A 21,380-nucleotide genomic window follows, 5' to 3' on the forward strand; every position below is an offset into this window, starting at 1 on the left:
TTGTATGTTTCTGGATGTTTGTTTTCCAAAATGTCACATTGCTATTTCAACTGTGATTTAAAAGCTTGTTACTCACTCGGTTTTATTTATATAGCCTCATATTACAGCACACAAGTTTGTCCCGTTCCACGATGTGCAGACATATCACATTATCTGTGTGTGGTTTCAGAGGGCGTCGAGGAGCCAGTGAAGCAGCTCTCCAGTCAGGATGGGGTGTTCTCCTACGAGTATCACCCCAGCAGTCCTGGGAAATACATCGTCTCCATCACCTGGGGAGGTCAGCACATCCCAAAGAGGTGAGCTTGTATGCTGTGTGTTTCACGGCATTACCTCAGCACATTACCTCATCTGATCTGAATGACTGGGTCTCCTGGGGCCTCAGGAGACCTCATGTTCAAGACCTCGTTTTCTTTTTGTCACCTTTCTGTGAAGCAGATTGCTTTTCTTTCTTTTTTCTTCCCTCTTTCCTTGTGTGAATATTAGTAATGGTGTAGGGTTTCTGAGAAGCAAAGAACATATATCAGAAGATGTACATGAATCTGAGGGATAAAACTGAACTGTGTGTAGTTCAGTCTTAAAATCTAGACCTCTTCACAGGTCACAACAGGTCAGAAATTTCCCTCAGCCTTCACATCTTTGGGGCAGGGGAGTTGAGAACCCCTTTAACAGGTTTCTGTTTTGTTTCATCCGGCACTCACCATTAGCTCGCTAAACTAAGCTCAGAGGAAGAAACTCCTTTATATAAGGAATATAAACTATAGCTGATCTTGAATCTCACCAGTGTCTGTAAGTCCAGATGTGGAGAAGATGGATGAGCCGAGAGGCAAAACTCCCAGGCATAGGTAGTCCGGTGACCTCAGCCTTCACGTAATGCCTCTGTACTGCAGTGCTTTTATTCATTATTTCAGTTTAAGACTTCCAAATTTTGGAATTTTCTACTGAAGTGATGTCTGCCTGCCCTTTAAGATTGATGCTCAAAAGTATGTAGAGGTACATTGTTTTTTTTTTTGTTTTTTTTGTAGTGACCTCTTTGGCCCAGTAAGCATAGTCATGGTTTGTGCCATTGGTGGGCATAAGTTTCAAAAGGCTAAGACAAAACTGGGAAAGTGGAACATTTAAAGGGGAAAAACTGTAAATCCGCACAGGCAGTTTTATTTGGAGAGCAACAGACATGAACAGCAGACTCTGTGCACACACACTGTAACTGCAGTGTCGGGTTTCAGTCCTGTGGGGCACTGTGGTTGGCTTGTTTGTTGACAGTCTTTTGGGTGATTTCAAACTGTGTAGCGGTATTTAGACGCACGCACACACACATACCATGCTGTTTTTATGCATATGTTGTGACATTACCAAAACAGCAGCAGACTGTGTGATCTGATTTCTATTTTTTCCCCCTCTCCAGTCCATTTGAAGTAACAGTTGGTCAGGAGGCGGGGCCTCAGCAGATCAGGGCCTGGGGTCCAGGTTTGGAAGGAGGCATTGTGGGTAAACCTGCCACCTTTGTAGTGGAGTCCATTGGCACCGATGTGGGAGTGTTGGGTGAGTGATCACACCTGGTTCAGGTTCACCTGTATTTATCAAACTGCTGCTGAACCAGCAGAAGACATCAAATCTTTTCACCAATCATAATTTCCTTCACTACATCCATAAACCTTCTCCCGAAGGGGGATTGGGCTTTGAAAACAAGTGAAGGGGTTAAAAATCATACGCTACATATAAAAGATGGATGTTGCCACTTCAGTACTGGTTGCAATTTTGAGCCTGAAATGTTACCACTGAATGTATCCAACCTGCAGTTCTTTACACCCTCACTAACTTAATCTAACCTGCTGTGTCTTCAGGTTTTGCCATCGAGGGACCTTCACAGGCCAAAATCGAGTGCGAGGACCAAAATGATGGGTCATGTGACGTTCGTTACTGGCCAACAGAACCTGGCGAGTATGCCGTCCATGTGACCTGTGATGAAGAGGACATCGAACACAGCCCCTTCATGGCCTTGATCATCCCTGATAACAACACTAGCTTCCCAGATAAGGTCAATGAGACTCTGAACAAACACGAGCACATGTTCAGGTGTTTTTAATTGAACAATGAACACTTAAGTTGGGGAATGACTTTTGTTTTGCGTTTGCAGGTCCAGGCTTACGGGCCGGGGCTTGAGAAGAGCGGCTGTGTCGTCAATCAGCCTGCCGAGTTCACTGTGAACGCTGAGCATGCTGGGAAAGGACCTCTGAACATCACAGCTCAGGTCAGAAGCAGAAATCCTGCCCCAAACTTTTAAGGATATATTATTATTATAATAATAATAATAATAATAATAATAATAATAATAATAATAATAATAATAATAATAATAATATATATATATATTTTTTTTTTTGCAATAATGCCTACCATTATAAACAAAGATTAGCTTAATATTTGTTCACCTTTAAGTTATATTTTTTAATTACTGTAACAAAGTTTCCAAACATGACTGTGGGAATAAACGTGTGGAATTCTTTTTTGCATCCAGTTCCTCATAGTTTGATCATATGGTGAAGTTCATGTTGGTTTATGAGCTACATGTAGATGAACTAAATCAAAGTTCACAGGTTGCATGCAAAGTGTGTGAGTGCAGTTAAATGTTAAGACATTTTTGACCATTTGCCACTCAAACTGCTTAGCCATGGGGTGACCCAGTTTTTGAAGCTGTTAATTCAATGTGGTGGTGTTTTGAGTGTGAAACCCTGAGATCAGACCCAGGGAAGACTTGCTGCTTTGGGTCTGCTTCAGTGTCACCCTGAAGATGGTGGTGGGAGTCTGCTTAGCCCTGCTGAATAGACTGCCAGGAAATGAACGAACAAATGGATGAAATGTGCTTTTGCTTGATGTGGTTGTCAAGTTTGTCTGCCTGCTTAGTTCCTGGTGCTGTTGTCTGTCATGTGATTGAACTATGTTCATGTTACCTATGGTTTCATAACAAATCCTTCAATTAAAGAAACTTTAATCAGATTTCCCATTATAACAAGAGAAAACGATACCATTTAATTCATTCAAATATATTTTTTGTACCCATCTTTGTCCTATTGATTAACTGACTTCCTGTTTGTTTGTCAGGACGCAGAGGGGCTTCCTGTGGAGGTCAAGATGAGGAGCAAAGGTGATGGACTGTATAGCTGCTCCTACACACCCACCTCCTCTCTCAAGCACACCGTGGCTGTGTCCTGGGCGGGAGTCAGCATCCCCAAAAGCCCCTTCAGGGTAAGCAGCCAATCACAGAACCCCGTTACTACAGGAAATGATAATTCCCTGCCCAAATCTGAGCATCTTGCCATGGCAGAAAGCATCAAGGTTGTTCAGTCGGAGCATTTAATTAAGACAGAGAGAGTAGAAGTTGTTCAGTCAGAGCTGAAGGTAAAAAGTACAGATGAGAGCTGCAAAACTAAGAGGCCTCTGATTATCATAACTACATCTATCGAGGAGAGGTACACCTCTTAGTTTAGGTGCACAGAGGTTCATCGTACAACAAAAAATTTAAGAAAAACTTTAAATATTATGAGAATTAAACACTTCACATGAAGAAATGGTAAACTGAGATGCATGGATAAGCCTGTAACTCAGTAGATTGCTCATTACATTTACATTCAAGTATCTGGTATTCAATATACCTTCATAAATGTGTTCAGTTGGACGTGGGAGGATATCTGTAGTTTGGGTTAGTGAGTTTGTTTTCTTCGTCAAGGAAGCAAACCTTTCTCTCAGCGTGTATCTGTAAAGCGTCACAATCATCAACAGATGGTTGTTAGAGGAAGGAATCAATATCTCGTGTCTGATCAAAAATTTAGAAGCTGAAATGTTTTTGACTTTTCAAATGTTTTAGTTTACACTGTTCTAATGAACTCCGTCATAGTAATGTTGTCACTGTAACAGCTGTTTGTCCTTCACATTATCACTTAAAACCCCTAATCTTAAAACTTGTTATGTAGACTCTTGATGTAACCAGTCTTCTGCACTGTAACCACTGTCCATGCATTTTTATTTTTTTTGTGTAACACTTTTTGGGTTTGAGTCCCACCTGAAAATCACTCACCTGAACCTTTCTGATCCCAGCTACAAACCAGCTTTGACGTATCAGCAGTCATCATCTCCAAAATGTCAGTACTCACCATATAAACCAGCTAGATTCATGGGTCATAACCCTTAAGAAGAATCCTAAACTGAATTTGCTCAAACTTTTTAGGCAGTGCTCACTAAATAGTCTACAATGTAATGACCCCTGTGGTGCTATATACCAATAACTATCAGTTTTGTGAGCCAAACTTTATTCTTCGGGTTACAGATAAAGCTCCAGTTTTGATTTAAAGAAAAAACAAACTCTTTACTGTAAGTATTAATGATGTCACAGAAACGAGGGCTGCTTTTTGGCATCTCAGATTTTGATTTTGGGCATGAAGTGAGCAGCAGCCTCATGATGACATCGCTTTCAGGACTACATTCAGCCTTTTTAAGTACATGCACTTAAGATTTAACTACATTTCTAATGTTTGGTTATCATTTAAAAGTAGACTTCTTCAAGGGGGTGGATCCTTTTTTAAAACCCTTAATGGGATTGGATTAGCAAAATACTAATGTCTTAGTCACAAAAGTGGTTTCCTGTCAGAAAATTGAAAGAAAAATGTTTTCTTTTCATTTTTGACAAACTAAAAATGTAGGAGAGATCATGCAAAAGCAACTCCCATCATTGGTATAAACGTGTCAAAGCTTTCCGGTGTAGCTGGTTTAAAAGATTTTGGATTTAGCCTCAGTTTACCAGAAATTATAAGACTCAAAATAATGAACTCTAAAGAATGACAGCATTCTTTAGAGTTCACATTTATACTCTGCAAAGCCAGAGAGGTTCAGATAAGTGAATTTTTAACAGCATGTTTGTTGTTTTTCCCTCCTGTTAAATGTGTTCATGTTCAGGGAAAACCTTTTCATTCCATGTGTGTATTTAATGAGATCAACACACACTTTCAGTGTAAAGTTGCTGACGTGTGAAAGTCATCCACATCAAACATACATTCTGAACACAGATACAATTGACCCATGATTTTGAGTATAAGGGCAAAACTGAGAGTGAAAAGGTTTTCTTTTTCCATTCATGTTTACTAACCAGTCTGTAAACCTTTTATTTTACTTTTTGAAATCATTGTTTGAGTTGCTGCTGTTTGTTTTGAAGCAGTTTATCGGCTCTCCTTCTCTTTGATACAAGTTTAGTTCCACATACATTACACACAAGTCCCATGAGAAACTGCCGTAGAGTCTGAGATTCATGAAGATCCCAGCAAGCATGAAGAGCAGGCAAAGACATTCAGCTTGTTGCACGTCTGTTATCCTTTCAAAGTGTTTAGGGCTAGACTAGACTTTCAGAAGCTTTTGCAACAACCTGACTGATTTCTGTAGTGTTCACGGTGGTCCATAAATCACTTCAGCCGATGGACACCTTGTGATGTCTTAGTCACTGATTGTTCAGCAGGCTTGTTCTGAGCTGCAGCGACTTGCGTGCAGGCTTCCTCGTTCTGACTGCGCCTTTCTCGAATTTCAGTGAAGATACTTTGGGTGGATAAAATGCAAACAGACGCACCCAGCTCTCAGCACTGCTGGGAGCCTACAGCAGTGACACCTTTTTAATCAAACGTGTAGGAAAAGAATCCAGCATGGGAAAGAGGTTCATGGTTCAAATCTGGCTCAGTGTAAACTGTCCACTGCTGTGCTGGTGAGCTACAGACGAGGGAGTAAAGAATCTGTTTAAAAGCCAGAAACTGAAGCAGAAAGTTGATTCTTTTGTGTCAAAATGAGCTCACTTAGGCAGCTTCCATACACACATTGTATCTAAGGTGCAAAGTCCATCTCTGAATCCCTCTGGGAACTTATTTGGGCAGTTATTTTTAGAAGTTCTCTCGGATGACTAAAGCAGTTTGATTCCAGTGTTTACTGCGACATAAAGTCCACACCATGTTAGCAGCTCTTTTTATGCTGTCTAATTTACCCACTAGTGAGTGGACATGGTGTCTGTCGCTCCCTAAGCCGAACGGTTTACCGCTGCCTGCTGTGTGTCAGAGCGCGTATCGTTTATCTCCCGGCTTCTTTTGTGACTAATCCTCTGGAGTAGTTGCAGAATAAATCAACCTCTACACCCTTTGACAGTCTGCTTGGGTTGGGCTTTAAAAACAAGTCTGAAAAGAGCACTCATCAGCTTAAACACAAGTTGCAGAAACTGTTTGCACTCATTGCACTGATTTCTACTTTTATTATATAGAATGAGTAGATTTCCTTTTTTAAACATCTGTAGTGACTTAAAATCCTTTAAATCAGCTTTTAGAAGTTTGCAGAATTGTTTTTTTCCCCCTCCGTTGGCACCTCATTTGAGATTTCTGTGCTTGCATTTTTGTTTTAAAATATTCCCAGTAAATCTGTAACTAACGTGTTTACTGAAACCAACTTTAATTTCAGTCTGTACTAAAACAACAAAGCACTTAAACACTTTAATTGCCACAAGTGGAAGTTGATTTCAAAATAAATGAACATTTTATTTAAATGTTGTTCTGTTTGGTTCATTTCTTTTTCTTAGGCTTTGCTCATTCAGTTTCTTTCTTTCACTCGTTCACTGATTTCTTGTTTAAAGCAAAACAAAGTACAACAAAATCTAAACGCTACATGCAAATGCAGGGAAAGGGGGAAGTGACCAAAGACCAGGCAAAACAAAGTCAGAATCCTGAATCGGACCCAGTAACTGTAGCTGTGATGTGGAATAATTATTGTACAGTCTTGCACTGGAGATGTTATCTAAATGGCACAAAGGACATTTAAGACTTTGTTTCTTAAAAAACAAAAGTTTTTATGATGGTGGTAAAATTTTAATATCACATCAAGACACTAGAGTTTCATATGGGATCAAGTTGATGATCATGAAGTAAATTTATGGCATTTATTAGTTGGACTTTTCCCCCTTTTTAAATGCCAGAAATTCATATTGAAGTCCCAGCAGTTAGTTTTCTGCACCTGTGAAGTTGTTAACCTGCACTTAGGCAATTTACTGTGTTTCACTTTTCATTCAGTGTCTTTTTATTATCAGTTAGTTTTATTAGAAATGCTCTTTACTGTTAGAGTAAAATTGCACAACTGTGTACATTGTAGATGTGATCTGCCTGTAGAGAATTCACTGTTTAATGCCACCACCCTGGTTTATTGCTACACCTTTCAGATGCTTTTTGGAAACATTGAATCCTCCTCACCTGCTTTCCTCTTAAGTTATAGCTGTGTGAAGCCAGCATTTAATAAACGTGATGTTGAAATGTGTTGCAGTAAATATGCTAAGAATAAATTTAAAAAATGAAAAGCTGTGCATCTAGTTTGGAGCCTTGTGGTTCTCTGTATTATAGCATTCATTGTCGTCTTAATTTTATTTTATTTCTACAAAATTTGACTGCCTCACATCCTTAAGGAGATTGAAATAAGTGATGTCACTTCCTGTTGGTGCCCGTAGGTAAATGTGGGTAAAGGCAGCCACCCCAACATGGTGAAGGTGTTTGGTCCCGGAGTGGAGAGGAGTGGACTGAAGGCCAACGAGCCCACACACTTCACTGTGGACTGTTCAGGAGCTGGAGATGGTAACTCGAACACACTAAGAATCATTTAGACAGGAAATCCTGACTGTTTTATCACACTTCAAAAGAACTTGCTTAAAGGGGATGTGCTTTTCTTTGGCTGGGACATTAACATGTATAACCTTAAACAGTGGTGGATCCACTTGTACTTCTGTGGTGTCACAGAGTAGATATGCCTGATGTGGCCATTAACCAAGATAATAGCTTCTAATTTAGACCCAGAGTTGGGGGGGGGGGGGGGGAGAGAGGGAATTGTAATTTTGTGCTTTGTATTTGGTCAAGTTGTTTCACAAACTTTGGGGTTTGAGTGTTAGGAGTAAGCAAGGTGTGTTCTGTTTCAGTGTCAGTCCAAGCAGCAGTTTATTAAAAGCTAACAAAGTATCACAACCGTAAAACAACCGGTTTTGATACCAATATGCCGGTTCAACACCAGACTTCAGATTTGGATATTCTAAAATGAATCAACTGGAAAAGATTTGAAGCAGAAAAACTACTTCCATGAACAAGTTACGCTGACTGTTCTGTGACGTTCGAGAGAGTAGCCTTCTCCTTTTTTTTTCCCCTCTGATTTCATCATCAGAGGGTACCCACTCCTACATTCATTTCCATTCTGCTGCATCTTATGAACTCTTATCTAAACTTGCACTTCAAACAAGTCTGAGGACGACTAGTATTTGTCACTGCATTAGTGAATAGAGACAAAGCACACGTTCAGGTTTGAGTGTGCATATATTCTTTTAATGTGGTGGGGAGCATGTTTAGGCCGGTGCATGCGGGTGATGAAGCATGATCCTGTGTTACTACTCAGGAAGGGTCAGATGGATGAATTTCCTGTTGGGATGTTTCTGCCTTGAGATCATTGCCATGACATACCAGAGGAAAGAGAGGGGGGGTCGGGGTGTAGGGTATATTACTGTAGTATCATTCAAAGGCTACATTCATTTTAAAGTGAATGCACATGTTACAAACAATGTGTTTGTTTTTTTTTACTCTGCTCTGTGCCAAAAGAGCTGTTGAAATTCAATTCAGCCTGGGGGCAAAAAAGTAAACTGCTCTAAAAGGCTAAAAGAATTATTTGCAAATGCTACTAGAATTTATTTATTTTCAAATTATAGTATCAGTATGTTCAAACTGGAGAAAGTAACACTTATGTAGATTTATTTATTTTTCTTCTTCCATGTCATTTTCATGACAGGAAACGCTTCTTTTATGAATCCCCCCCCCCCCCCCCCCCCCCCCCACCAAAAACACACAAAACTTTGCCACAGTGGTGATGCTCATATTAGTGTGTGTGTGTGTGTGTGTGTGTGTGTGCACATAAAAACTGCATTTGTTTTAATCTTCTAGAATTAAATTCTTAAACATTACAGTATGTGCAGTGGGGTAATTTGAGCTTTTTCTTTGGGACAAGAGAGAATTGTGAAGGTCATCTGCTAACACTCTGTATAGAAAGAAAAAGGGTTTCTGAGGAGTTTCTCAGGAGTGGTTTCAGGTTATCAGTGGTTTCCCTTCAGGGGTGGGCAGTTTCTGTTGTCTGACATGGTTTCTTGTCCTTTTCTTATCTCTCATACTCTGAATTCCTCTGTTGTGATTGATAGCTCGGGTCTTGTGCTGCAGGGAGTGCCGATTGTGTTGCACAGGTGGCTTATTGTTTATATTAGAGTTTTTGGCAATGCACCATCCCGGAGGTGTGAAGTGTTTCTGAGAAGAGACGATTGACTGAGGAGCAGAAACTGAAGCAGGCAGCGCCACCTTGTGGCAGCCGGTGTATACACTGAAACTATCATCGGCCAAGAAATGAGATTATTTGGAGTCTGAGTCATAACTGTATGTTCACGATATGGTTATGGTCAACTGTGTTTGTTCAGGTGATGTCAGCGTTGGGATTAAGTGTGACGCCAACATGATCAGCGACAAAGAGGCTGACGTGGATTTTGATATCATTCCCAACGCCAACGACACGTTCACAGTCAAATACATCCCTCCTGCTGCTGGAAGGCTCACCATTAAAGTCCTGTTCACTGACAAGGTACAAACACACTCCTGAAAGGATCGCCCTCTGGTCTGAGTGCTCGCTGTCCACAGTCTGGAGTCAGAAGTGATCACATTTAGATGAGTGTGGAATGCAGAGCATGATTTACTCCATAAACTGCCTGCAAAGTATAGATAATTTCTATCAATTGATAAAATACTAATTTTTCCCCTAGTGTTTTAAGTCTGCTTGAAGTCAGATTTGATGAATTAATGAGTGCCAAAAAGACATCTTTCTATTTTAATGTTTTCATCATTTCTAAGTTGCTAAACCTGCTCTGATTCCTACTTGTATACCACTAGTGAAATAGCTCACTTTTTTTCTACGGGAGAAGTCTAATGTTGGTGAAACACAACATAGAAAAGAGCGAGTGTCTCTTAAAATCTGTTTGACCTCATGATTTAAGGCTTGTATGAAGAAATGCATCGATTTTTCTGCGTTAAATATGACGTGCCAATAAATGTGTTTACCTTTTGGGCTTTTCTTTTCGCTCCATAAGCTATGCTATAGAATGTCCACTTTTAAGAAAAAAAGGTCTTACTGTGATTTTATTCTGGTTACTTAACACAGGAAGTTCCTCAGAGCCCCTTCAGTGTCAAAGTCGATCCTTCACATGATGCATCAAAGGTCAAAGCAGAAGGTCCTGGACTGGCTCGCACTGGTGAGAGAGTGGATTTAATGGGACATTAAATTTATTAGAATAGGTCTTAAACAAAAATCTGTCATTGAGCCCAGTCTTTTAAATCAAAGGTTAGTCCTTGATATGATCTGCTATTTGTAGGCGAGACTGTGACAGTATACAGAGAGCATTATTACAAGTAACCCCTTCTCTTATTCTGTCCAGGTGTGGAGAGCGGAAAACCGACTCATTTCACCGTGTTGACTAAAGGAGCAGGTAAAGCACCGCTGGATGTTACCTTCTCCTCTCCCGTGAAAGACTTTGACATCATCGATAACTACGACTACTCTCAGACTGTCAAGTACACACCTGCACAACAGGTACATCAGATTATTTCTAGTGCTTTTTATATTTTGGCAAAACCGAACACTTAAGGTTCGTCATGTCAGAGTGTCACAGATCTTGCAAACTGTCCAAAGTCATGATGGTAAATGAACATAGTGCTTTTAGTGTTTGTTCCAGAGTAAATGATCAGTTTCTTTGCAGGGGGAGATGACAATCGTGGTGAAGTTTGGAGGCGACCCCATTGCCAAGAGCCCCTTCACAGTTGGAGTCGCTGCACCACTGGACCTCAGCAAAGTCACTGTGGATAACATGGATGGAAGTAAGCTGACTTCCTCTTCTGTTAACTTCCTCAACTGTTTAGAAAAGTTCTCTGGCAAAGAAAGAACACAAGTTATATCTTAAAAATAAATACAAGATTTTGTTTTTCTGACATGAGCAGTAAAGCATAACAAATGACTGCTTATGCTTCTGCAAAAAAAGAATACCTGCAGATTTGCTGTTGGTTCTTTTATAACATGCAAGGAACTTCAGGATGGTTCCTTCCCATTTCTGGTACATGAGTCGTTTGGTTTTGTGTTTTGTTTTTCTTTTGTTTTTGCTTCCAGGGTCTAATGAGAATTGATGAGTACTTTTCATCGGAGATGAAATCAAAGTTAAGCATTGTACAAATGTTTGACTGTAATTAAAGTTACAGTGACAGTCAACAGAAATTGTACAAGAGTGATCTGGATGTTGAGCTCCCGTTCTATCAGTCATCAGTTTTAGTGTTTGTTTTTTTGTTTTTTGGCCGTTTGGCTCTTTTGCCATCAGAATTATTGTCTAAAGGCAAAGAAAGATGCCCAACGGATTTACTTTACCAAATGGACCATCCCAGCCTTGCCGTAATGGTCTATTTGATTCACCTTTTATTGTTTATTTTATTTTCACTTGCTAAATACGGGACAGACTTGACTGGGGAAAGAAAGAGGGGAAGAAAAACAGCGGAGAAGAGGGACGGGGATGAAGGGCAAAAAACAAAAACCAACAAAATAAGCAGACAAAAAATACATATATCGATCACCTGTTGAGAATGAAAAAAGAAAACGAGCAGAAGAAAAAAGAAGAGCAATACAATAAACAACATTGCAATGATGTATGGGAATATAACGGTAAATATTAAACATTATTGTGCAGCACGTAAGATCGACAGCGCACATTGTGCTTTGAGCTGGGAGCCAAAAAGGGTGTCGTTTGTGTGTGTGAGCACCCGTGTGTACACCTGTGAGCATGAGCGCGCTTGTATTTAAAAGGTTCCTTCATGTAATGATCTGCTAGAGGGTGTGGGGGGGCCACAGCCCCGTCCTCCAGGGCATGAAGCAGGTATGGAGGAGAGCAAGACTCCAGACATCCAGAGGCCCCCAGAACACAAGAGACCAAGGAAGCCCAACAGAGGGGCAGCCGCGCCACTGTCCCAGAGAGAGCTGAGGAGAGTCCCAGATGAGGGCTCACTCAGCAGCCGCGGAGCAGAAGCCAGGGGGAGTTGCAGTGATGTGCCCGTGAGCTCCGCCGGCAGCCAGCTGTGCCAGAGTGACCGAGCCCCGGGCCGAGAGGCCGAGGGCACCCCGCCCCCCGAAGTGGCCCGAGCGAGCCCCAGGCTCCAGGCCATAAGCAGCCACCAAGGAGTGAGCCGGTGTGTACCCGGGCGCCCACCCCCGGACACAAAGAACCACCAATGCACTGATGTCTGAGGGCGTCTGTCAGGGGAAGTGGTGGGGGGAGATAGGCCTCCATACCTTAGAGGGCCTGAAACCAGTTTTGGTGTTAACAGAAAGTTTCTAGGTACTTCAGGAGCAGCCACTTATAAGTGACTAATGTCTTTCAGGAGTGGAGGTTAACCAGGAACAGCAGTTCATGGTGGACACAAAGGGTGCTGGAGGTCAAGGTCACCTGGTGGTAGAACTGGTGAGTGTCAGAGAAACCTCATATTGACCTGTGTGGGGAAAAATATAACTGTTAGTAAGAGTCAGTCTTTTTATTAAGGTTGGATAAGGAAAATACTTTTTCCAAAAATTTTAAATTCTGGAAAATCTGTTTTCTTTCTGCATATGTGGTGTTAGCTGAGTCCCAGTCAGCAGGCAGTACCTTGTAAAGTTGAGCCTCAGCCCGGTAAAGCAGATGTCAGTTTGGTCCGTTACACCCCCACAAAGGAGGGAGTGTATGCTGTTAACGTGTCTTATGATGGACACCCCATCCCAGGAAGCCCCTTTCCTGTGGAGGCCCACCTGCCTCCAGACCCCAGCAAGGTAATATCAGTTTGTTCTGTAAGCTGACAATTTTACTTGGTCTGTTTTAACATGTTAGACACCTCCTATGATTAATAATGCGTTACATCTTGTTTTAGGTGAAAGCCTTCGGTCCTGGTCTGAAGGGAGGCTTAGTGGGGAACCTAGCTGAGTTCACAATCGACACCAAAGGTGCCGGCACTGGAGGTCTGGGGCTGACGGTGGAGGGGCCGACCGAGGCCAAGATCGAATGTTCAGATAATGGCGATGGGACCTGCTCAGTCTCCTACCTGCCCACAGAGCCTGGAGACTACCTGGTTAACATCCTGTTTGAGAATGTCCACATCCCCGGATCGCCATTCAGAGCTGACATCCAGATGCCCTTTGACCCCTCCAAGGTGGTTGCCTCAGGATCGGGCCTGAAGAGAGCCAAGGTGAGTCTGCAGGGGGAGTGAAATCTGGATGAGTGCAACAAATATGCTGCTACAACACTGCTTCTGAATTTCTCTGCAGCTCAGAATTTTGGCTCGTTAATCTTAAATTTGTAAAGTTAGCTGCTCTTTTATGTGGTGATCTCTGGGTTTCAGTAGGAATGCAGAACCACCTCCTCCTCCCCACTTCACCCAGTAATATGTTCCAGTCTTTGTTGTAGCAGCATTTTCCAGTCTTAGTGGGAGTTTCCGTCATATTGCGCAAAAATCTTCATAGCTTTTGACTGTATGGTGTAATTTCCTCCACTGGGTGTGTTACAAGCAGCGAGAAATGTGACAAATTGACCTGCACTTGATCCATGATGGCAGCCTTTCCTGCTTTTCTTACAGCCAGTGGATTCATTCCTCTGTTTAGGGAAGGTGTGTGTGAAGTGGTGACTTCTGAAAAGTAGTGCCAGTCAAAATGTGTGACTAACTAGGGAATGAAAAAGGGTGTCCCACATGAACTGAGACACCCGGTCAGCCAATATGTATGTAAATGGTAAATGGCCTGTATTTATATAGCGCTTTTCTAGTCCCTAAGGACCCCAAAGCGCTTTACATATCCAGTCATCCACCCATTCACCCACACGCACCCATGTGGTGGACTCTGCTGAAATGCAGCCAGGAAGAAATTTTCAAGTTCCTCAGAATTTATTCATGCAATAGGCACAAGTTCAGTTTTTCATTGTTTGAAAGTTGTGCTGCTTTTTAAGTTCCTTAATCTCATCTCATCCTGTCCTGTGTCTGCTTTAGAGTCTGACTCATCCTTTAAAATACTCTCCTGTCCTGAAAGTCATAAAGTCTGATCCATGTTACTGTCTCTTCAGGTTGGGGAAACCAGTGTTGTAAATGTGGACTGCTCTCAAGCTGGACCGGGTGAACTCAGCCTGGAGGCTGCGCTAGATTCACCCCCAAGCAGCCCTACTGGTTCAGGCCTGGGCTCAGGTAACTATTTAATTCAGTCATATAAAAGTTATACATGTTCAAAAGCACATTTAAAAAGCTGTATTCAAATAAAGGCAGAGCCAGCCATTATTCACTGTTTATGAAAATTGGGATTTAGAGACTTAAAAGAATACTTGATGATCAGTTATTTCAAGTGAAGAAAGTTTCCATTTCGTCCCCTTTGCTTCTTTAACATGCCTCACCAGGGGGTAAGTGTAGAGCTTATTTAATATCATGAAATATGGCTGGAAAGCTGTCGTTTGGCTTTGTCAACAGACATGTTCATTGGTGAGATTTTGTATGTTTAAACTCCAGGTTTTCTGTTTTAAAGCAAAAAATTTTGGTGGTTCTCCATGTAGCACAAATTCTAATTTCATATTCCAGGTGCAAAAGCGAAGACTGAGATTGTGGATAACAAAGACGGGACCTACACGGTGACCTACATCCCTCTGACTTCTGGCATGTACACCCTGCTGCTGAAGTATGGAGGAAAGACGGTCCCTGGTTTCCCTGCTAAGGTGATGGCGGACCCTGCTGTGGACACCTCCAAAGTCAAAGTGTTTGGACCTGGAGTGGAGGGACAAGGTACAGTATATATTTAGTTTGATACAAATCCAGTTTAGGAAGAATAATTAAATGAGTGGTGTTCAAGTTGAGCAGTACTGTTTATTTTTTCCTGTTTGGTTTCTTTTGCTTTGCATTATCCTGCACAGTTGAATATTATACAAGTTAGAAGTCATAGAAAGTGAATTATACAACTTAATAGCATTCGCTACAGTGGTTAATGAACCTAATATGATCATCCCAAGCACACGGCTGAGAGTACATAAGCTCCACCCACCTGCTTATGTTTAATTGAGGGGCAGCCAATCACAAAACAGTTTTTTAAATAGGGTGGCCTTACAGGGGGAGGAGATAAAATGACTTATGTCAGACTGGGTTTAATTGAGAGACTCCACTATTGTGCTGAACTTTGAAGTGTTAATATTCAGTGCTTCTCTTCATTTTTTGTGAATTGAAGAATTTTGTGTTGAGGGACTGTGTGTATTTTATGTAGTATAGTTTTTAAATCCCTTTGTGATATCGGGGTAATTTCCAACTTGATAAAACTCCATAAGTCAACAGGTAGAGATGACTTAACAGCCTGAGTAAGTTTGGTGATGATCAAAAAACCTCTTGTGCCCAGTCAGAGTTCTGCTTAAAACACGCCTTCCTCTGTTTCCCTCCCTCCAGCTGTTTTCAGAGAAGCCACCACAGAGTTCACAGTGGATGCTCGTTCTCTGACCCGGCGGGGTGGCGACCACATAAAGGCGGCGGTCAAGAACCCGTCTGGAGCTCTGACAGACTGTGTGGTTACAGACAAGGCCGATGGCACCTACTGTGTCGAGTACACTCCTTTTGAAAATGGTAACGCATCCAGTCAGAACTGAACTGCTCAACATAAAACCTTTTTGTTGTGAAGTCCGTTTCATTTGTGTCAATCTTTATTTTAGGCGTCCACAGCGTCCAGGTTCTGTATGATGACACTCCAGTTCCCAATAGCCCATTCAGGGTTTCTGTGTCAGAGGGATGTGACCCGAGCAGGGTGGTGGCTACTGGCCCCGGGCTGGAACAAGGCCTGACTGACCAGCCCAACAACTTCAACATCTTCACCAGGTACTGCTGGGCAATAAAGTATGCACATATATCCTTATAAATAAGGAGCAATAAAGTAGATAACTGTATGAGTCAGTAAAGATTATAGTTAACTGACAGAAAACTGAAACTACACTTTTACAGGGAATATTTAATTTAAGACTCTTTGGTTATATTTTTAAATGCACCATGTGTGACGAGGCATTATGCCTTTTTGTTTCAGTCTTTTTTTTCTTTTTTCTTTTTTTTTTTTTAAGCCAATACAAACAAAAGGTAAACATTCTGTCATTTGCACACAACATTTGTGCGCAAATGACAAAATTGGCAATCAAATCATGTAAATCATCCTGTATCATCTGCAAACATTTGAACATTTTGGTAGATAATTAAAGTACAAATAATTTGGATGTGGTGTTCCTTCAGAGGGGCAGGTATTGGTGGCCTTGGCATCACTGTGGAGGGTCCATCAGAGTCTAAGATGTCTTGCACAGACAACAAAGATGGCAGCTGCAGTGTGGAGTACATTCCCTTCACACCAGGAAACTACGACGTCAACATCACCTATGGAGGAGAACACATCCCTGGTGAGATGATCTTTATTTTTATTAATTTGGTTCCCTTACTAGCATAATAAGCTGTAGCACAGGGGATGGTTAAACCTGTAAAGCGTGCAGGAAAAACCCTACCTTTTAAAAATGGAAAGACAAGCATTCAGAAACAGTTCAGAGTAAACCAGGTGAGGTGTTTCAGGCATGTCCACGCTGGACACAGAACACGCTGGAAAGATTATTTCTCTGAGCTAGTTTAGGGAACACCTCAGCATCCTGAAGAGTTTGAGTTTAACAACCCTTGTAGTTTATAAAACAACTTTCTTTGAGTGTATTTCATCTTAAGACCTTTAGCTTAGACTGCTGCCCTTGCAACTCAAAGTTGGATAAGGAGTGAATGGAGAAGGCATTTCATTTGTTTGAGACAATTTTCAACTGCAAGTTAATCACATTTGAGTCTTTTGTGTGCGAGTTGGTTAAAATAGGGTGGAAAGATCAGTATTTCTGGACCACAGATAAACAGGAACTGGATCCAGATGGTTTGGGTCAGTTTTCTGAGATTTGTTGACAACAGAAAGAGAGAAGAATTTAATCAGACTTAATTCCGGTAATGTGAGAAGGCTCATGAATGGAGGAGGAATGGTTCTCATCAACATGAAAAACAGGAATAAACTAATTTAGCACAGCTTCACTAAGCTGTTTCACATGTGTTCATCTCTTAAAGATCTTTGCCTTTTCTCTCATTTGTACCTATAAACAGATGCTAATGATAAAAGGTGCAGTTAATGTTTAGTTGACATTACAAAAATGCTGTTATTGGTTGTTTGAAGACATGTTGAGGGTTTTGGCTTAATGTTTTAAAGATGTCACAGTTTTAAATTTCTTCGACTGTGGTCTGAAAAGTTCTCATGTTTCTTTGTTTGACAACTTTTATGCGATGACTTTGTTTCTGCAGAGTCATTCAGCAGATACTGCAGCACTGTTATCTCTGTAACTTTGCATTTGTGGAGTGATTCACAGACATGTTGTCAGACAGTTATCCAGTATCTAGGAGTGCATTTTATTAGCATTTATTAAGAGGTGGCTTCACTCTGCACATCTGTCTACATGTCTGTGATGTCTCTGCTGCATGTGCTACAAACATTAAAGTGTCAAACAGCACGCTCTGCTACGAGTCTTGCTAGTTGTGTTTACACCTAATTTATTTTTCTGTACTTAGGGAGTCCATTTAAGGTCCCAGTTAAGGATGTGGTGGACTCTAGTAAGGTCAAAGTTTCTGGTCCTGGAGTGGCGTCAGGAGTCAGGGCCAATATCCCGCAATCCTTCACAGTGGACTGCAGGAAGGCCGGCGTGGCGCCCCTGGCTGTGGCAGTCGCTGCTCCCAAAGGCATTGCAGAGCCTGCGGAAGTGACTGATAATGGAGACGGGACTCACACAGTGTCCTACACGCCGTCTGTGGAGGGACCGTACTCGGTGGCTGTAAAATATGCTGAGGAGGACGTCCCACACAGGTACACAGCTGTAGCAGTACAGCAGCAGAAGGAGTTGGGCAACTTTGTGAAAATGTATACATTTGATTTGTTCTGGTTTGTTTTAATTGAACTGCTGACACCTCAAATGATGGACTTAAGCTAAATTTAAGATTATATGAAACTACAGTGACTGATTATCCAGAAAAAAATGCATGCAAAGCAGACCTTTTGAGTCGATTCACTCTAACAGCCAGAGGTGAACACTGTATTACTCTATCGCTGGTAATTTTTGTCCCTTTGATATCTGCTTGCTGTTGTGGTTCATACCGTTGATCAGTCTTTACTGTCTCTGATCTTTCAGTCCCTTCAAGTTTCGGGTTCTGCCCACTCACGATGCCAGCAAAGTACGAGCCAGCGGCCCCGGGCTGACCAGCGGCGTCCCCGCCAGCTTCCCCGTTGAGTTCAATATCGACGCTAAAGATGCTGGCCAAGGCCAACTGAGCGTGCTCATCACGGTCAGTATCACACACATAAGCATACACACACTAAAGTCGACCCCACACAGATTGTTATTCACTTCCTTCCTCTTCAGGACCAGGATGGCAAACCTAAGCAGCCCAGGATCCATGACAACGGTGATGGTACATACCGGGTATCATACATCCCTGACCGTGCTGGCCGGTATACCATCGTTATAAAATATGGTGGCGATGACATCCCAGCATCACCTTACAGAGTCCGTGCCACAGCAACTGGTGATGCCAGCAAGTGCACCGTGACCGGTATGTGATCGGAGTCTGACAGAAGGAATCTCATTTATTTTTAGGAGTCTGATTAATTCACAACGTGTACTTCTCCCAGGTTCGGGCGTGGGTCCCACTGTGGCCATTGGTGAGGAGCTGAGTCTGGTGGTGAATGCAAAGGGTGCTGGTAAAGGGAAAGTGAGCTGTGTGGTGGTTCAGCCCGATGGCACAGAGGTGGAGGCCGAGGTGCTGGAGAATGAAGATGGCACCTTTGACATCTTCTACACTGCGCCAGCTCCTGGCAACTACGTCATCTACGTCCGCTTTGGAGGGGAAAACATCCCACGCAGTCCCTTCAAAGTCACGGTGAGAAGAGAACGCATATTAGACAAACACTTTGAAAGCAGATGTCGCGGTCATCCAGAGTATCAAACATGTCCTTGTACACTGATTAACCTCATCTTAGTTTGACTGTTTGTTTTGTTTCTTTGATTTTCCTGCTCGTTGGGCCTTTCATCGTCTTTCCTTGTTTGTGTGGGAGGGATCATTTTCTCCACAAAGTCATGTCACAGTGGAAGAAATTTTATTTGAACTGATGCGTATTTCAGTCTTAACAAAGCAGCTGTCTTTAGGCTGCACAGACAGATAAATGGTATTTCTTGAACTCTGATGTGATCAGATGTGAAGACTACATTTTAAGTGGATTAAAAAAAATGGGTTGGCTTTTGTGCTTACAGCCAGAGCCTGCCCAGACCATATCAGGGATATCTGACTTCATATCAGATGGTGTTTAGAGCAGTCTGATGCCTAAATTTTTGGCTGGACAATAAAGGCCGAATGCACAATGGTTCTGCTTTAGAGAAACTTGCATAACTAATTAGAAATAAATATCCTGAAAAGGTCCTCAAAAATGGAGGGCAAAAAAAATATAGGAAATTGATGCTATTCTTCTCTTATATTCCTAAAAAGTTTATTCCAGCCTGATAAGTGGGTGGAAATATGAGAACTTGATGTAATTTCTTAATGTTAAGGACAGAACACGTAAGATGTTTCTAGCCATTAATGGAAACTGCTGGTGGTGATCGCAGGTGTTTGCTTTCCACTCCAAACATAACTATGGACTTTGTGTAAAGAGACTCCCACATGTGTGTGAGATGTGTTAATCCTTACTGTCATGTCACCAGGCTACTGATGAGGTACCCATGATGAAAGGGCAGACATCTCTACAGCAACGGGCCGCTCCCCCTGGGGCTGGCTTCAAGCCATGGGTACCCCATTACACACACTTACACATGTTTTTAAGCCCTTCAGCAGATCGTTAGTGTCCTTTGGAGACATCTGATTCCAACTTTATTCTGCAGCAGAACAATTGGCCTTAAACTGGGGTTAGAAACATTAATTGGTTCATGATTTGAATAATAATGGTAATGGGGAGGGTTACATCTTACCAGTTTGGGCATAATCACTGACGCTAGTCTTTATTCGAGTGAGCTGCAAAAGAAATCAGATGTTTTAGAAGCTCTTTGGAGGTGCAGGTCTGTCAGTAAGCTTATAGACACAGATATTGCAATGTTCTTCAGCTCACCTGAGCGCTGTACTAAGTTATTCAAGCAGGGATCTTTCTATTATCTGGATTCCTTTAGCCTCATATTGGATCAGCGGTCACATGAAACTGGATATCCACTCACTCAGTTAACCCACACGTCATGACTTTTTCTACTAAAAATGATCACCATGTTCCTTTTATGATGCAAGATAATATACAATTGTAATTATAGTTGATACTGATAAATCTGTTGACAGCTGAGAGCTTTCATCCTTTGGAATAGGCTTTATTCTTAAGACCTGTCCATTTTCATGTGACCGCTTAGTCTGATCACTCTGTCAGGATGGCTTGAACCAGATAAGAGAGAAATCCTGGGAATGTTGAACCTGCCTTGTAGTACAGGCCCCAGGGTTGGTTAAGGCTGTGCTGCAGTGTGTGGTTTAGGTCGTCTTTTTCACTGTTTGGAGGACAGTATTTATAGAACACACTTTATATTCCCACACACCCTCTCTGTTGCGGGTGAATGGCTGCTGGTTGAACACTTAACTTCTCTCTCACTGCACTCCTTAGTGTATTCACTCAAACACTTTCTTTCCTCCATGCCATCGTTCACAAACCACCATCTGTGTGCGAGATGCATTGCACAAAGGTGTTGTGGTGGTAACCTTTGCTCCTCTTCTTTCTTGGTGCACTCTTCATCACTGTGGCTGCATCAGTCACCCCATCATCACAGTCATCCACCTCTTCCTTCCTCATCCTTCCTTCATTGCACAACTCCTTTTCAGGATGCCCTTGTGTGGGCGGGGCTTGGAGGCAGCATGCTTGCATTTCAGGTTGCTGAGAACATTTTATTTTATTTTTTTCCCCCCTCACTGACATGCTAAAGTCTGTCTTTGTGCCTGTCTTGTATTCAGGTGAAGTCTGAAAGCTACCAGCTAGATGGTACGAGCGTTAACGGCAGTGGCTTCAGACCTTTCGACATGGTGATTCCTTTCGCACTCAGGAAGGGAGAAATCACCGGTAAGGAAGAAAGGGATGGATGGTCTCAGTGAATTTGTGCTTATTTGAGGTGTTGAGAGACACAAGGTTTTATCATAACAAAAAAAAAGCACCAGCAATTCTAGAAAAAT

The 21,380-nt window shown here is 42.0% G+C and overlaps 1 protein-coding gene across 1 annotated transcript in view; it reads left to right on the forward strand.

Annotated features, from left to right (window-relative positions):
* The window catches only part of flnba (filamin B a), a 64,366-nt gene that overhangs the window by 35,398 nt on the left and 7,588 nt on the right, over nt 1-21,380 (forward strand). Inside the window, exons 11-34 of the mRNA XM_085353378.1 lie at nt 170-296; nt 1,403-1,539; nt 1,842-2,035; nt 2,135-2,248; nt 3,100-3,243; nt 7,511-7,634; nt 9,500-9,660; nt 10,234-10,324; nt 10,508-10,662; nt 10,829-10,946; nt 12,489-12,568; nt 12,724-12,909; nt 13,008-13,322; nt 14,189-14,306; nt 14,691-14,891; nt 15,540-15,713; nt 15,800-15,962; nt 16,365-16,525; nt 17,709-18,000; nt 18,323-18,476; nt 18,554-18,743; nt 18,823-19,070; nt 19,889-19,972; nt 21,165-21,270. Coding sequence (XP_085209504.1) covers nt 170-296; nt 1,403-1,539; nt 1,842-2,035; nt 2,135-2,248; nt 3,100-3,243; nt 7,511-7,634; nt 9,500-9,660; nt 10,234-10,324; nt 10,508-10,662; nt 10,829-10,946; nt 12,489-12,568; nt 12,724-12,909; nt 13,008-13,322; nt 14,189-14,306; nt 14,691-14,891; nt 15,540-15,713; nt 15,800-15,962; nt 16,365-16,525; nt 17,709-18,000; nt 18,323-18,476; nt 18,554-18,743; nt 18,823-19,070; nt 19,889-19,972; nt 21,165-21,270 — 3,837 coding nt within the window. The remainder of the gene's footprint in view (nt 1-169; nt 297-1,402; nt 1,540-1,841; nt 2,036-2,134; nt 2,249-3,099; nt 3,244-7,510; nt 7,635-9,499; nt 9,661-10,233; nt 10,325-10,507; nt 10,663-10,828; nt 10,947-12,488; nt 12,569-12,723; nt 12,910-13,007; nt 13,323-14,188; nt 14,307-14,690; nt 14,892-15,539; nt 15,714-15,799; nt 15,963-16,364; nt 16,526-17,708; nt 18,001-18,322; nt 18,477-18,553; nt 18,744-18,822; nt 19,071-19,888; nt 19,973-21,164; nt 21,271-21,380) is intronic.

Source organism: Diplotaxodon limnothrissa, linkage group LG5 (genome assembly GCF_057381915.1).
Source record: "Diplotaxodon limnothrissa isolate DT_005_m linkage group LG5, D_limnothrissa_male_GT1.1, whole genome shotgun sequence".
NCBI lineage: Eukaryota > Metazoa > Chordata > Actinopteri > Cichliformes > Cichlidae > Diplotaxodon > Diplotaxodon limnothrissa.